The sequence below is a fragment of the Mirounga leonina genome, unplaced genomic scaffold, assembly GCF_011800145.1.
Source record: "Mirounga leonina isolate KUSES-001 unplaced genomic scaffold, KU_Mleo_1.0 Mir_168, whole genome shotgun sequence".
Taxonomy (NCBI): domain Eukaryota; kingdom Metazoa; phylum Chordata; class Mammalia; order Carnivora; family Phocidae; genus Mirounga; species Mirounga leonina.
Window position 1 is genome coordinate 17,561,471 of NW_023270426.1, and position 16,102 is coordinate 17,577,572.

At 39.3% G+C, this 16,102-nt stretch overlaps 1 protein-coding gene across 2 annotated transcripts in view; it reads right to left on the reverse strand.

Annotated features, from left to right (window-relative positions):
• The window catches only part of AFF4 (AF4/FMR2 family member 4), a 90,914-nt gene that overhangs the window by 18,711 nt on the left and 56,101 nt on the right, over nucleotides 1-16,102 (reverse strand). For both annotated transcript variants that reach the window (XM_035014120.1, XM_035014119.1), the window contains 8 exons: nucleotides 12,367-12,403; nucleotides 10,493-10,541; nucleotides 8,293-8,347; nucleotides 7,813-7,850; nucleotides 7,224-7,386; nucleotides 5,638-6,555; nucleotides 1,235-1,323; nucleotides 384-624 (listed from right to left, as the gene is read on the reverse strand). In XM_035014120.1, coding sequence (XP_034870011.1) covers nucleotides 384-624; nucleotides 1,235-1,323; nucleotides 5,638-6,555; nucleotides 7,224-7,386; nucleotides 7,813-7,850; nucleotides 8,293-8,347; nucleotides 10,493-10,541; nucleotides 12,367-12,403 — 1,590 coding nt within the window. The remainder of the gene's footprint in view (nucleotides 1-383; nucleotides 625-1,234; nucleotides 1,324-5,637; nucleotides 6,556-7,223; nucleotides 7,387-7,812; nucleotides 7,851-8,292; nucleotides 8,348-10,492; nucleotides 10,542-12,366; nucleotides 12,404-16,102) is intronic.

The window sequence follows — 16,102 nt, forward strand, 5'->3', positions numbered from 1 at the left end:
TTATCACTTTATGTAATATACTTGCTTATAAAATCTAATTCTAAAAAATCCAAAGCCAATTTCAAACCACAGACAACTCAATCATAAGAACTGGAGTGATTTATAATTAGATCATAATCGACTACTTTCTTCCCAAACCAACTTTCCCAATTATGGGTTTCTGTCTTAATTAATATGCACGTGGCCAGGTCAAGTACTGCTTTCATGGTCTCAGATCAACTGCCTATGTTTATTATCAAGATTATGACATTCTGAGAGTAAAAATGCACAGGCCTATAAATTTAATGAGAGACTTACAAGATCGTCAAAGCACAATGTCACCTTAGAGAATTCCTATGGCCATGAGATTGCTTTTCAAAAGGCTCAGACCCCCAACGCCTTACCTTGACCTCCTTAGAGCTACTGGAAGTCTTCCCTTCAGTCTTCTTCTGCTTTGATGTGGAGGAACTGCTTTTGCTGCTGCCACCATTCTCCTTGTTGCTATTATTACTTGACTTTAAAGAAGACGACTGACTAATAGTCCTCTTCCGAGAGCCATGCTCTGTTTTTGGATCTTTTGAAGGAATGGGCCCCGCGGGAGAAGGCAACAAATCCTTTTCTTTTGCAGCACTTTGCTTAGATGACCTGCCAAATCAAACAAATGCCTTCATTTCTCCAACACAGTCATATGGTGGTGATGGATTTTTTTCTATTTCTTTCTGCCTGCTTTCAAGACAAATTTGTTTCTCCCCTATTTAAGTATCAGGACACATGATTTTTACAAAACAAGAGTGTACATTTCATAAGGACAAGCTTCCTGTTTTCCACCCTCTGGCTATATGTATACCCAGTGCCTAAATGTTGGCCTGCCACACAAGTATTCAATAAATACTGGTTACATAAATGAGAAGATGAATGATGAAGATATGAAGTTCCTAAGTTAGAAACCGGTCTCTTGCCAGATACAGATAAGCTTGTCATCTAGCCAGAAAATGGTAAAACTTTAATTCTTATCCTGTACTCAACCCTACTCCACTACAGAAAGAAGAAAGGAAGAAGAGACTGAATCTTAAAACTTTCCATTGCAATTAGCTAACAGCAAAAGCTCCCTCCTCTACTAGTTGGTATATGTACACATATACATGGATATGACATATGTTCACTGAAAGGAACAATCTAAGAGCACATTAGAAAGTACCCAATGGCAAATGACATACACATATTAACACGCATGTAACATGTTTTGGGGACGTACTCTCTGTTGCTGGATGGCTTGTGACCTGCTGAATTCTTGTCCTCTGTTTTGGGTTTCTTGCTGTCATTGGCTCGGGTATCATCTTCGTTCTGGATGAAAAATAGAAAAAAGCAACTACTACGTTTGATTTTTATTCATCTTATTTCAGTTTCCAGCAGGAGTCACCCTTAATAATTCATCCCTGATTAGTTTCAGAAAGAAAATAAATGTGAAGTGAAATAATTCATTTAAACAATGTTCAGTGAACGGAGTTTCAAGGCTGAGAAGAAGTCTATTTTATTTTATTTTAAAGATTTTATTTATTTATTTGACAGAGACACAGCGAGAGAGGGAACACAAGCAGGGGGAGTGGGAGAGGGAGAAGTAGGCTTTCCTCGGAGCAGGGAGCTTGATGTGGGGGCTCGATCCCAAGACCCTGGGATCATGACCTGAGCCGAAGGCAGATGCTTAATGACTGAGCCACCCAGGCACCCCAGAAGTCTCCTATTTTAGGTAAACAGAGCCCAAACACTGAAACACATTTCCTACAGTCTTTTAGGTGACATCTTTTCATCCTAATGACTTTGGGGGGGCTGTGAAATTATAATTAAGATATAATTCATATATGGGCGCCTGGGTGGCTCAGTCGTTAGACATCTGCCATCGGCTCAGGTCATGATCCCAGGGCCCTGGGATTGAGCCCCACATCAGGCTCCCTGCTCTGCGGAGAGTTGCTTCTCCCTCTCCCACTCTCCCTGCGTTGTGTTCCCTCCCTCACTGTGTCTCTCTCGGTCAAATAAATAAATAAAATCTTAAAAAAAAAAAAGATATAATTCATATACGATAAAATCCACTCTAAAAGTTCACAATTCAATGACTTTTAGTATATTCACAGAGGTGTACAACCATTACCACAAACAATTCTAGAACATTCTCATCATCTCAAAGACATCTTGGACCCTTCAGCAGGCATTCCCCCCATTCCCTCCACTCCAGACTCTAGTAATCACTAATCTATATATTTTGTCTTTATGGATCTGCCTATTCTAGACAGTTCATATAAATGGAATCACATTTGTGGCCTTTTGTGTCTGGTTCCCTTCACTTAGTATATTTTTCAGGTTCACTGATGCTGTAGCATGTATCAGGATTTCATTCGTGGTTATAGCTGAATGTATTCCATTGTATGCACATACCACATTTTATTTATCCATTCATCAGTTAATGACCATATGGGTTGTCTCCACTTTTCGGCTAATATAGATAATACTGCTGTGGACATTCAAGTCTAAGTCTTTGTGTAAACATATTTTCATTTCTCTAGGGTATATACCTAAGTGGAATGGAGTAGAATTGCTGGGTCACACAGTAACACTGTGTTTAACTTTTTGAAGAACTGCCAAAACTGCGTTCCAAAGCAGCTACCTATCATTTTATATTCCCACCAGCACTGTACGAAAATTCTAACTCCTCCATATCTTCGCTTGTTACTGTCCATATTTTTTTTTATTTTTTTAAAGATTTTATTTATTTATTTGACAGAGACACAGCGAGAGAAGGAATACAAGCAGAGGGAGTGGGAGAGGGAGAAGCAGGCTTCCCGCAGAGCAGGGAGCCCGATGTGGGACTCGATCCCAGGACCCTGGGATCATGACCTGAGCCGAAGGCAGACGCTTAACGACTGAGCCACCCAGGTGCCCCACTGTCCATATTTTTTATTATAGCCAAGCCTAATGATTGTGAAAAATGTTTTGCTGAAACAAAAGCTATGAGCCTGTCTGTAATTGCCAAAGCTACCTTCCTGACTGATTCTAAGTTTTCCTATTGCTTTAAATATTGAGGCCCAAGAATCCAAAACATTCTGCCATAACAAAAGAATCTGTTCCCTACACAAATGATTGAAAGTGGACACATAAAAACATGAGACAAAAGAATCTACATCCTTCATTACCCTTGGTTGAGACTCCTCTCAGTACCATCTGCTGCATCTTCAAGAACTGTCCCTGACACTTAATTTTACCAAAGCCATGAATCTCAAAAATCATTCCAAGTTTCCGGACTTGATTCTGATTTTATAAAATCAAAATCTGACTTTCACGTGTTGACATAAAAAAACTCAGGAGGAATAAAACATGCCAGTGAAATGTGGAGAAGGGGAGAAGTAAGGTGCAATTCTTTTAGAAGAAGGGGATTTTCTATTTTAAGTTATATATATTGTACAATTTTTAAACAAAAGAGTAAAAAGGGCATTCTATATTGTATTTCTATATTATATAAAATCTTATAAAGAATATGTAATACTTTTCGGGCGCCTGGGTGGCTCAGTTGGTTAAGCAACTGCCTTCGGCTCAGGTCATGATCCTGGAGTCCCGGGATCGAGTCCCGCATCGGGCTCCCTGCTCAGCGAGGAGCCTGCTTCTCCCTCTGACCCTCCCCCCTCTCATGTACTCTCTCTCATTTTCGCTCTCTCAAATAAATAAATAAATCTTAAAAAAAAAAAAAGAATATGTAATACTTTTCAAGCACAAAAGGACCAATTCTTAATTCCATAAGCACCTTAGTTTTCTAAAGAGCAGAGTCCATCATATATAAGCTCTTACTTCATGTAATTCTATGAATTAAATCCTGTAACAAAGTCCAGCAATCTGAGATGGTAGCCCTATAGGGGCCAGTAGCCCTAAACTTACCAGTCGAAAAAACTTCCCTATACTACAATAATGGAAGCTCACTAGCTATAGCACTGAAAGTAGTAAGCTTCAGTTTTCTATAAATTCAAATTTCTAAGTATCTTCAGTTTTTGAAGAGTCAAAAAAAAGGGGGGGTTATTCTAGTTTGTTCAAATACACATCATCGTCTGCACATTGTACTGTGGCCTTAAGAAAAAGAGGAAAGACCTCCAGCTCACTTCATTTTTTTTTTTTTTTAAGATTTTATTTATTTGACAGAGAGAGACGCAGCAAGAGAGGGAACATAAGCAGGGGGAGTGGGAGAGAGAGAAGCAGGCTTCCCGCCGAGCAGAGAGCCCGATGTGGGACTCGATCCCAGGACCCTGGGACCATGACCTGAGCTGAAGGCAGACGCTTAACGACTGAGCCACCCAGGTGCCCCCAGCTCACTTCATTTTAAGAAATGTTTTATTCTGGGTGCCTGGGTGGCTCAGTTGGTTAAGCGACTGCCTTCGGCTCAGGTCATGATCCTGGAGTCCCGGGATCGAGTCCCGCATCAGGCTCCCTGCTCGGCAGGGAGTCTGCTTCTCCCTCTGACCCTCCCCCCTCTCATGTGCTCTCTCTCTCATTCTCTCTGTCTCAAATAAATAAATAAAATCTTTAAAAAAAAAAAGAAAAAGAAATGTTTTATTCTTCCTATCCTCTGATGTGAGATTCTCAAGGTCAGCTGGGATTGGGGTTTTGCTCTGACTCTACCTGGTACAACTATTCTGGTACCTATCTGTCCACCTGCTCACCTCTTTGGTGTTATACAATCATATTCACACATAGGTATCAGGAGAAAGCATATTATTCTTCAACACAAATCATTAAAATTTACTTTCCTCTACAAATTTTTCACTAGAGCTAAAAGATCAAGCTCTTTTTCCCAAAGAATCTCTGTCTATACATGTCAGTTGTTCAGCTCTTTTCATTAGATATGTCCATTATCCTCCAATCATAGACATCTGTGGGTTTTCACATCTCCTGGGTCTAAAAAGGCTGACCTTGAATATATACCAAGCTTCAACTCTAAATTCAAATTATCCCAGATGAGGGGTGCCTGGGTGGCTCAGTCATTAAGCGTCTGCCTTCGGCTTGGGTCATGATCCCAGGGTCCTGGGATCGAGCCCCGCGTCGGGCTCCCCGCTCAGCGGGAGGCCTGCTTCTCCCTCTCCCACTCCCCCTGCTTGTGTTCCCTCTCTCGCTGTCTCTCTCTGTCAAATAAATAAATAAAATCTTAAAAAAAAAAAAAATTATCCCAGATGAATTTAAAGACAAGAGCTGGCCATGTGTGAGCAGATGTGTTTAGTCCTGAACTTGCAGACATGTGTGTTTGAAAAGGGAAAAAAGCTGAGGCACAGATATGTACAGAGGACTGGTGATGTTCCTAAGGATGTGTCAAAACTGGTGAGTCAGGGGCGCCTGGGGGGCTCAGATGGTTAAGCGTCTGCCTTCGGCTCAGGTCATGATCCCGGGGTCCTGGGATGAGCAGAAGCACTGGCTCATTTCTTACTGGATTAGAAACTAAAGGAGACAGGCAGAGGCTCAGTGGTCCTCAAGAGACTGTTTGGTCTGTAGCCTCCCCTCGGTCTCGGGCTCAACCTCTATGTTCTCTCATAGCTGTGACTCAACCAGGTATTTTCTGGCTTACTGAGATATCCATGGCATTTCAGGTTCTGATGTTTAAAAACAAAACAACAAAAACTCTTCACAAACCTTATGTTTCCTTTTGCCTTTGTTGGAAACTTTTTCTGAGGCTTGTTTCTGAGCCTCTCTTGTGTGCTTTTCTGGCACATTTTTCTTTTCCCCCTTGGGTGGCTCTGTTTCTTTGTAAGGCTTTCCTGGTATTCTGGTCAAGAGATTCAGGTCAATCTTCACAATAAGTGGATACCTGTCATCAGGCTCACTGAGGGGTGAAAGAAGTTCCTTCTCTTCCATAGGAGAGAACATTCGTTGCCGAAAAAAGCTATCTTCTTCCTCCACTGAGGAGGGCTTCACGGGAGTCCTGTTACTCTCAGGGTACTTAGGAGTTTGTGAGGAAGGAGGAAGGCTCTCGCTTTCATCCGAATCTGAGGATGAGGTATCTGTTTCTATAATTTCCCTTGATTTCTGGGAAGATTTACTCGTTGACTTGTATTTCTTTTTCTCTGCAGAAGGTCGAGGGGAAGATTTGGACTCCTTTTTAATATTGGGTTTCCTGGAGCCTTTGGTGGCTGCTTTATGTCTGCTGGAGGGCATGCTGGTAGCCATGTCCACAGGGGTTTCGCTTTCTATCTTCAGGCCTCCCCGGGGCTCTTCAGCGGCTGCCTTCTCAGCCTTTTTGGGTTGTTTTTTGCCTACAGTTCTCCTCTGTGTTGTGCTGTCACTCTGTGCAGGGGACTTCTGCCTCCCTCGCCCACTTTCTGATCCCTTTTGGACAGTTTTGGAGTCTCGTCCAGGAGTAGCAGAACTAGTTTCTTTAGGTCCACCTGGATCAGGGTAGCTATTCCCGGTGCCCTGTTCTCGGCCTTCCTTTTTATAGCCTTGAGATGATGGGATGTTACTGTCCACAGAAGAAGCTGGTGACACTTTATGTGGGTTCACTTTATTCAACCAATTATCAAGTTGCCATTTGTTTGTTGGTGGTGGTTCAGGCTGTAAAACAGAGAAATAAATATGCTTTTGTCAATCCTGAAGCTTTCTCCCTCCTTAACAATCTCAAGGAAGAGGAAAAAGCACAACGTCTAAAACCACAAAGGCATTTGCTGTTCAGAGTTCTGACTGAACTAAGCAAAGGGCTGACTATTGGCTCTCAGAGCTCTCATCCCTTGAATGAGAAGATAAGCCTGATGTTACAATGGCCTTTAAACATTAAAGATTCCTGTCAGGAACCCAACTTCAAAGGTAAAATTACAAATGACCATGGCTATGCTTAATTCCAAAAAGTAAACAAGTGATGTAGGTACTGATAGAGATTTTCAACCATATTTTATCAACCTACAGTAAAAATTATATAATATAGGAATCTTTTTAGTCACAATAACTACATAACATGAATTACCATGCTGAGATATAAAAAGAAAGCCCAAACTAAACCAATCCAGTATTTTAGGGACCTGAAATATGACCTCAAATAATTCCTAATCTAGACTGAATGTTTGTTCAAATAACAAGGAAACTCAAGTATCTAAGTTTCCTCCAAGATACACAGTTCAATTTCTTAACCTTCTTTCCCTTCGCCTTTTATATTGGAAACAGGTCTCAACCGGCCATCACCAGGGGCCGTGCAAGGCCTACGGAAGATACCCCTGCCTCCGTCTCACCTCAGGAGATGCACTCTGGGACGGCTCATTTGCCTCGCTGTCACTGGAGCTACTTTCACTCTCTGAGTCAGATCCAGAGCTGCTTTCAGATCCACTGTGGCTGCTAGAATCGTCCCTGGAGTTATCAGCTCCTTCACTATTATGGTGTGAAGGTTCAGAGTTACTAAAAAGAGATAAAACATATAAATGACCGAAAATGTTTTTTTGTTTTTTACAGTGACACAGGAAAACACCCAAATCTGACAACCAACTTTATTTAAAATGTTTACTGTTTGTTATGCTGTTATAGTTCTATGAATCCAGAACATCATTTTTAACTGAAATACTTCCTTAAAAAAAAAAAAGTTTCTAATATGCTCCTCAGCCATTAGCACTTACCTTTTAAAAACAGTTCTACTGTGGTATAATTTACATACCACAGAATTCACTCATGTTAAGTGTACAATTCAATCATTTTTAGTTAATTTACAAGGTTGTACAATCGCCATTACAGTAATATTTACTTTATAGGGTCAATTATCATATTACTACAATGCTATCAAGTGACCCCCACCCCTCCAAATAAAACAAAAAATAAAAGGATGCGTACCTTCCTGGTGTACTCCTTGGCATTGTCTTATCACAATCCTAAAAGTAAAACATGAGAGGAAATGTGAATGAATAAATAGCACTCTATCTGCTTAATGTGAACAATATTTGAATTCTTCACAGAACACTAGCAGCTCTAATATATGCATCAATGTTCACCTAACACTTAGGACACACTGTTGTTACCTAAAGAATAACTGCCAGGCTAAGACGAAAAGCTTTGTTAAAAGTTTTTCTTGTCAACAATCTCACGTTTCATGAGTACACTCTGATCCATGAAAAGTAGTAAGGAAAAGCCAATTAAAAAAGAAGGAGTTTTAAACACAGAGCAGAACATGACAACATTCCACTGTCAAAAAGCAGTAAGGAACTTATTTTAAATAAATGAATCATATATGTATCATTCAATTCTAATTCTTATAAAATACAATGCAAACCAATACTGTATGATACTGGCAAATTCATAAAGCAGTAGACACACCTGCTCCCCATCGCTGTCTTCACTGCTGCTTAGTTTTAAGTCATCTTTTAACATACTAGAGGGAAAAGGCAGAAAGAATTAGTAATTCTGTAACAGTGTATCATGGCACACCAGAGTATTAAATATCTATGAATCATTCTAGAAATAATCATGGTGGTAGCCATAGATTTAATTAAAAAACAAAGAAAAGAACCAGTAAGTCTTACTCTGGTGTGCTTCACATCTGGAGTAAAAACTGAGAAAGGAGGAAGTGAACATTTCAAAAGCTCTCACTTTTCCATAAGTAAAACATGTAACCTTCTTTTCTAATAAAATAAGCCACCTTCTACAAACTCTTATACTCAGTTGTTATCTCTATTTTTCTCTAATTGCATCCATACCCACTCATTCATATTAAAAAAAATTACCATACTCATACCCAACAGTCCACAAAACTCCTAAAAAGAAGGAAGATAAAAATGAAAGTATCAGCAATTCTCTTTCATTGTCCCTCATATTCCACGAAGAGATTCATACAACTTCATAATTGTGAAAACCAGAACACAAAATGAAAGCGCTAGTTCATAAACGCCTTGCTATGAAAGATGACTGCCCTCTGGAGGAGTAACAATTTGGGGTAAGAACCTTAGCTATAAAACAGAAATGACCGTGTATGAAGTAAAAATAAACTCCAGGTTCTAAATCTTCCTTGATTAAAGTTCAAATCAATTAAAAAAACACACACATTCCGTAAACTATAGTTTCTGAAATTCATTTTTCAAAGTAAGATTACAGATTTAAATTTTCCTTAAGGCCATAAAATCAACATTAAAATAAAGAATCCGAGTAATGACCCATAAAATATTCCTTGCCTTTTTACAGGAGAGCAAAAATTAATACAAAGCTTAGGGAAAACCACTAGAAAAATGTTTAATTTCTCATTACTGAGTAGTTCCATTACCTTTCTTAAAATTTCATGACAGTCTCCAATCAGTGGAAAGGAAATCTTCTTTCACTCCAATAACTACTAATACTTTCCCCTCAGAGCTTAACCTGAGTTTCTATATCTGACCCCAAATTCAGATTATCCCCTAAAAGATCACCTTGAAACAAAGTAACCAGATGATTACAGATATGAAAAGTGTTTTAAGGCTGGCCCAGTTAAGCGGGACAGAAAAAAAGAGCTTTCTTTTGGACAAGGGCTTAGTGCATCTCTATGACTGATATCCTGTAAGGAAATGTACTTACTCTGAATTCTCTCAGCCCTTATGATTTAATAATGGCAGCTCAATGAACCTGTTCACACACGTGGATATGTCAAAGCTTTTACCAGACTGCTCAAGGTCCTGCATGCTTTTGTTCCCTCAGCAACCAAACTGATTTGCACATATATGGTAGGCTTTTACCAGTTCTTTGCATATGAATAAATATGATAAATATGAATATAATTTCAATTCTTTAAGCAGTGAGGGGGATTTCTTGCATTCGTATAAGTTCATTCTCAGTTCTTCCTTTGTTCAGCATAAGAGGCTGAGGTTATCAATACAGATTACAGATTATAGCTTAGAAAGCTAGCACTGTGGCCACAGCTGCTTCAGAATTTTGTTTTAATCAGTGAGTTAACCTGTGGTCTCAGGAATTCACTTCCTTCTTAAGCTGGAATTTATTATCATCCAATATATTAGCCTAATTACATTTTGACATATATTCCTGGTTCTACCTATAGAAGGAGAAAAACTTAAAGACAGTACAAGCTATGCTGACTTAATATTCTACACAAAGCAGTTAAATGGAGGGCTTACTAAGAATCCTGTATTGTTGTCTTCTTTATTAAAAACAAACTATCAACCTACCCACAAACACAAATACACACATCTCTAAGAGATGAGAAAAAACTGTAATCTCAGAGGAGGTATAGGCAAACTATGGACCACAAGTTAAATATAGACTAATACCTGTTTTGTAAAAAAGTTTTATTGGAACACAACCACACCCATGGTCTATATTTGCTTTCATACTACAATGGCAGAGCTGACTAATTGGGACAAAAACTATCTAAAGCCCCTAAAGCTTAAACTATTTCACTATCTGGCCTTTTACATAAGCTTGCCTACCCCTTCCTTAAAAGATTAAGTACACATATTTAAGCATTGTGCCAGTATATACACACTACAGACAGACTTTTAGCAAAACAGACAAACTTATTAAGCAATACACTTACGATTTAGATTGGTGTCCATTTGAAGTTTTAGAAGAAGGATTGTATCTTTCTAGAACAAAAAGAATGCAGAAATTACAACTATAGTACGGCTATTTAGATTGTAAAATATGTATCAGTATACCCGCAAAGAAATGTAAATCAACACCATGAGATAGAGTTCGTCCCTCCAACAAACTGGCAACATTTTAAAGTCCAATAAATACGAGATACTGGTGGAAACAGGCATGCTCAGAAGCTGTCTGTAGGACTATAAACTCGTATAATCTTTTTGGCAGGCAATCTGGTAATATTATCTTACTGATACTAGAAATGCACATATCCACTGACATAGCAATTATGATGAAAAAAAATTTACCTTACAGGTATATCTGGAAAAATACATAAACACACACACACACACCAGATGTTTATGGTAGTGTGATTTGTAACAGCAAAAACTATAAATAAATGTCTATCAAGAGGGGACTAGTTAAATTATGGTACGTTCATACAATGTAAAACAATTTTCATGTTAAAAAGAATGAGCTAGAGGGGTGCCTGGGTGGCTCAGTCGGTTGAGCGACTGCCTTCGGCTCAGGTCATGATCCCGGAGTCCTGGGATCGAGCCCCACATCGGGCTCCCGGCTCGGCGGGGAGCCTGCTTCTCCCTCTGACCCTCCCCCCTCTCATGCTGTTTCTCTCTCGCTCGCTCTCTAATAAATAAATAAATAAAATCTAAAAAAAAAAAAAAAAAGAATGAGCTAGAGTTTTTATACTGATACAGACACAGCTCTAAAATAAATTAAGTGAAAAACACAGGTAATAAAGAGCAGGAGCAGCTTATGATCCCATTTGCCAATAGTCAGTTATGGTGGAAGGAGGATAGAACTGAAGATGCGACATTCTTAAAAGATTTTAAGATAGAAAATGTAAACTTTCTGGCCTATAGCTGCTTTCTACATATCAATAATGGCAGGTCCCTTTTTCCTACAACTATAGCTTTAAGGCAGAACCAGTGTAAATCTACTTATTAAAGAAGTTACTGCTCTTGGCAAAAAGACCATTTATTTTGTTATAGAGCTATATGGGGAAGCCTACACATTTCCAAGGTTCCTGACCGTACCACTATCAATTCATACAGCCATCATCTCTTGGGACCAGACTTAAATTCCCTAAGGCTGGGGCACCTGGGTGGCTCAGTCGGTTAGGCATCTGCCTTCAGTTCAGGTCATGATCCCAGGGGTCCTGGGATCGAGCCCCGCCTCCAGCTCCCTGCTCCACGGGGAGCCTGCTTCTCCCTCCCTCTCCCTTTGCCCGCTCCTCCCCCTGCTTGTGCTCTCTCTCTCTGTCAAATAAATAAAATCTTAAAAAAAAAAAATTCCCTAAGGCTATTGTTCCTTCAAGTTCTCAGAAACCAAAAGACAGGAGGTGAAAGCGGGTTCTGCAACAGCCGACTTTCTTCCCAGACCTAAAGACCTGGCAAGAATGAATAAACACAGACACAGGAAGAGAAGAGCTATGGCAAGCTACAACCCTTCTTGCTTATAATTTAACTCTCGCAGAACCAGTTATCTTCACAAAGGAGAAAAGAAGACAGAAGAATGGCTCTTGGGTTTATCAGGTGCCCATCAAACTGAATTTATGAACTCTGAACTACTACTTAAAATATTTAATAAAAATAGTTAATTTTAATCACCATCAATCTATAATTCTTCATTTTTTAATATAATTTAATTTAAACCAAGACTTGGTTTAACTCATTACTAATCAACAGATAATAAAAACTGGGATAAAGCATGTGAAGGAATCGTAAAAGCAATATATGATGTGACCGTGAGAAATGAATGCTCAATAAAAAGCTTAACTTGAAAACCAAGAGGAAAAGAAATACTCACTTTGTTCACCAGGGCCAAAACTGGACTGCTGAGATTCCTAAGAAAAAGAAACATAAAATTATACAGTGGCATTAAGAGAACGGTTGGTAGTGACAAATGTTTCAAATTCAACTATTCAATTCCAGCTAATTCAATGAAAGATCCTGTTGAGTTCCTAAGAATGCATAAAAGAAAACACACTGAAAGAATTTAACAATCACATATGATCAGCCTCAGTAATCATATGGTCACAATAATGAACTTTCCCAAAGCTCACTACAAAAAGCATCAAGCTACCTAATAGCTCCTCTTTATTATTCATTTCTTTTCAGCAGCATCCATGGTACTCGTATCCTAATTTAGAGCCCTGGGAAAGCAAATGATTTCAATTTAAGATTCTTGGTCTTAAGAAAATGTTTAACTAGGGGCGCCGGGGTGGCTCAGTCATTAAGCGTCTGCCTTCGGCTCAGGTCATGATCCCAGGGTCCTAGGATCAAGCCCCGCATCGGGCTCCTTGTTCAGCGGGAAGCCTGCTTCTCCCTCTCCCTCTGCCCCTGCTTGTGTTCCCTCTCTTGCTGTGTCTCTATCTGCCAAAAAAATAAATAAAATCTTAAAAAAAAAAAAAAAAAAGAAAGAAAATGTTTAACTAAAAAAAATTTAATAATAATAATACTAGGGCCACCTGGGTGGCTCAGTTGTTAAGTGTCTGACTCTTGGTTTCAGCTCAGGTCATGATCTCAGGGTCGTGAGATCTAGCCCTGTGTCAGGCTCTGCACTGGATGTGGAGCCTGTTTAAGATTCTCTCCCTCTCAGGGCACCTGGATGGCTCAGTCATTGAGCATCTGCCTTCAACTCAGGTCATGATCCCGGGGTCCTGGGATCGAGCCCCGCATCGGGCTCCCTGCTCCGCGGGAAGTCTGCTTCTCCCTCTCCCATTCCCCCTGCTTATGTTCCCTCTCTTGCTGTCTCTGTCAAATAAGTAAATAAAATCTTAAAAAAAAAAAAAAGATTCTCTCCCTCTCCTTGGGAGCCGCCCCTGCCCCCTGGCTCACAGGCACGTGCTCTCTCTCTAAAATAAATAAACAAACAAACTAAAAACCTACACTAGAGTGAAAATAGCTGTACAACCTATATAGACTCAAAAGACACCACCTTTATGAACTAAAAACCTCACATAGTATTCGCACATCATTTTACTACCTTCCTTTTCCTGCTCCCAATATCTTACAGACAATTAGCAACTTGAGGAAAAGCCTGTCCTGTAGTCTTTGTAAGCTGCGTACTACTAGTGCAGTGTCTGGCACTCAGGAAGCACCAGTAAAGAAGGAAGCCCAAATGTCACTGTCAGTGAAAGAAACACGGCTTTCCAAACCCAACTTTCATGATCACAACACCTGTTTCACATGTGCAAATTGTGCATTTTTCTAGGTTAAGTCTGTAGTATACAATGTAGTATTAAAATTATACAAACATCCCTAAAAGCCTTCTTAAAAATAAGCACAATCTTACTTTAATGACAGCACCAACTGTGAAGAAGAAATCCACATAATATGAATTTTTAAAAATATAGTTGCACTGTAAAAAAAAAAACAAACAAACAATAAACAGCACTGTAAACCTACATATGTGGTCAACTGATTTTCAACAAGTGTGCCAAGAGCATCCAACAGGGAAAGAATAGTCTTCTTAACAAATGGTGTTGGGACAACTAAACAACCATATGCAAAAGAATGAATTTGGATGCTTACCTCAGATGGTATTAAAAAAATAACTCAAAATGGATCAAAGACCTAAATGTAAGAGCTAAAACTACAAAACTCTTAGAAGAAAACTTAGAGTCCAACCTTAATGACCTTGGATTTGGCAAAGAACTCTTACATATGACACCAAAAGCATAAGACACAAAAGAAACAAATAGATAAAATGGACTTGAGCAAAATTAAGAACTTCCGTGCTTCAAAGGATACCATCAAGAAATTGAAAAGACGACCCAAAGAATGGGAGAAAATATCTGCAAATCATATATCTGTTAAGAGACGGCTACCTACAATATAGAAAGAGCTCTTACAACTCAATGATAAAAAGACAACCCAATGAAAAAATGAGCAAAGGATCTGAACAGACATTTCTATAAGGAAGATAAACAATGGTCAATAATGATGTTGTCTGACATCATTTGTCATGGGGAAAATGCAAATCAAACCCACAATGAGACACCACTTCACACCTACTAGGATAACTAGGATAAAAAACACAGATAACAAGTGTTGATTGACAAGGATGCAGAGAAAATGAAAGCCCAGTGGGGATGTAAAGTGGTGCAACTAGCTTTGGAAAACATTCTGGAAGTTCCTCAAATGGTTAAAGATATAGTTACTGTATGACCTTGCAATTCTACTCCTAGGTATATAACCAAGTGAAATGAAAACATTATGTCCACACAAAAACTTGTACACAAATGTTTATAGCAGCATTATTTCACAATAGCCCAAAGCTCAAAACAACTTGAACATCGATCAGCTGACGAACATGCTACACTTGGAATAATCTTGAAAACATTATGCTAAGTGAAAGAATCCAGTTGCAAAAGACCACATATGGTAAGATTCAATTTACATACAATGTCCAGAAAAGGAAATCTACAGAGACAAAGAAAAGATGAGTGGTTCCATAGAGCTGGGAGGAAGACAAAGGGAAAGTGGGTAATAGATGAAGAAGAGGGAGTTTCTCTTTGAGGTGATGAAAATGCTCTGAAATTCACTGTTGTGATGGTTGCACATGTCTATAAATATACTCAAAACCATATAATTGAACACTTTAAATGGGTGGAAGGCATGGTATGTGGATTGTATTTCAATAAAGCTATTTAAAAAAATATAAATAGAGCAGTGGCCAAGGTCATGCCTGTGAACTGTGTTAAAGATGCAAATAATCCTCCACCCCCTTGAATTGCCAATTATCTTATACTCCTTTACCTGGTAAATGGCCTAAAAGTTAATAGCCTGAACTTTCAAGTCATCTCTCCTTTTCCTCACACCTCTGACAATAGTCTGCTGGTCTCCAAATGCTAGTGGATTCCAAAACATATACTGAATGCAACAAAATCTCCTCTTCTCTCCATCTAACTGCAAGACTTCAGGTCCTCACTTTTTTTTTTTTTTTTAAATTTGAGAGAGCGCGAGCCAGAGAGAGGGCTCAAGAAAAGGGAGCAGCAGAGGGAGAGGGAGCAGCAGAGGGAGAGGGAGCAGCAGGTTCCCCGCTGAGCAGGGAGCCCCATGTGGGACTCAATCCCAGCACCCTGGGATCACGACCTGAGCCGGAGGCAGATGCTTAACAGACTGAGCCACCCAGGTGCCCCTTACATTTTTTAATCTACAAAGGCCATCTTATGGATCTTTCTGGCTCTAATCTTTCTCCTTCACTCAACTATAGTTAATCTTCCTCAAGCCCAAATCCTAGTATGAGTCATCACTACTCTTTTTTATAGAGCCTTCAATTAAGGCTCTTTGTTTTTCCTAGGAATGAAACCCAAACTCTTTGACATGATATCCATTCATATATCTAAGCACTGAAAGAACAGAATGATAAGCAAAAACAAGGACTTTATAATCATGGAGCTTAACACTCATCTGTATAATGTCAATGACTATCTCCGCAACTATTCATGCACATAAAGGTAAAATGATAACTGTGGCAAGTACAACGAAAGGCAAGAGCTTACAATTGTATGTGCGTGAGCATGTGAGTGAATGTGTGA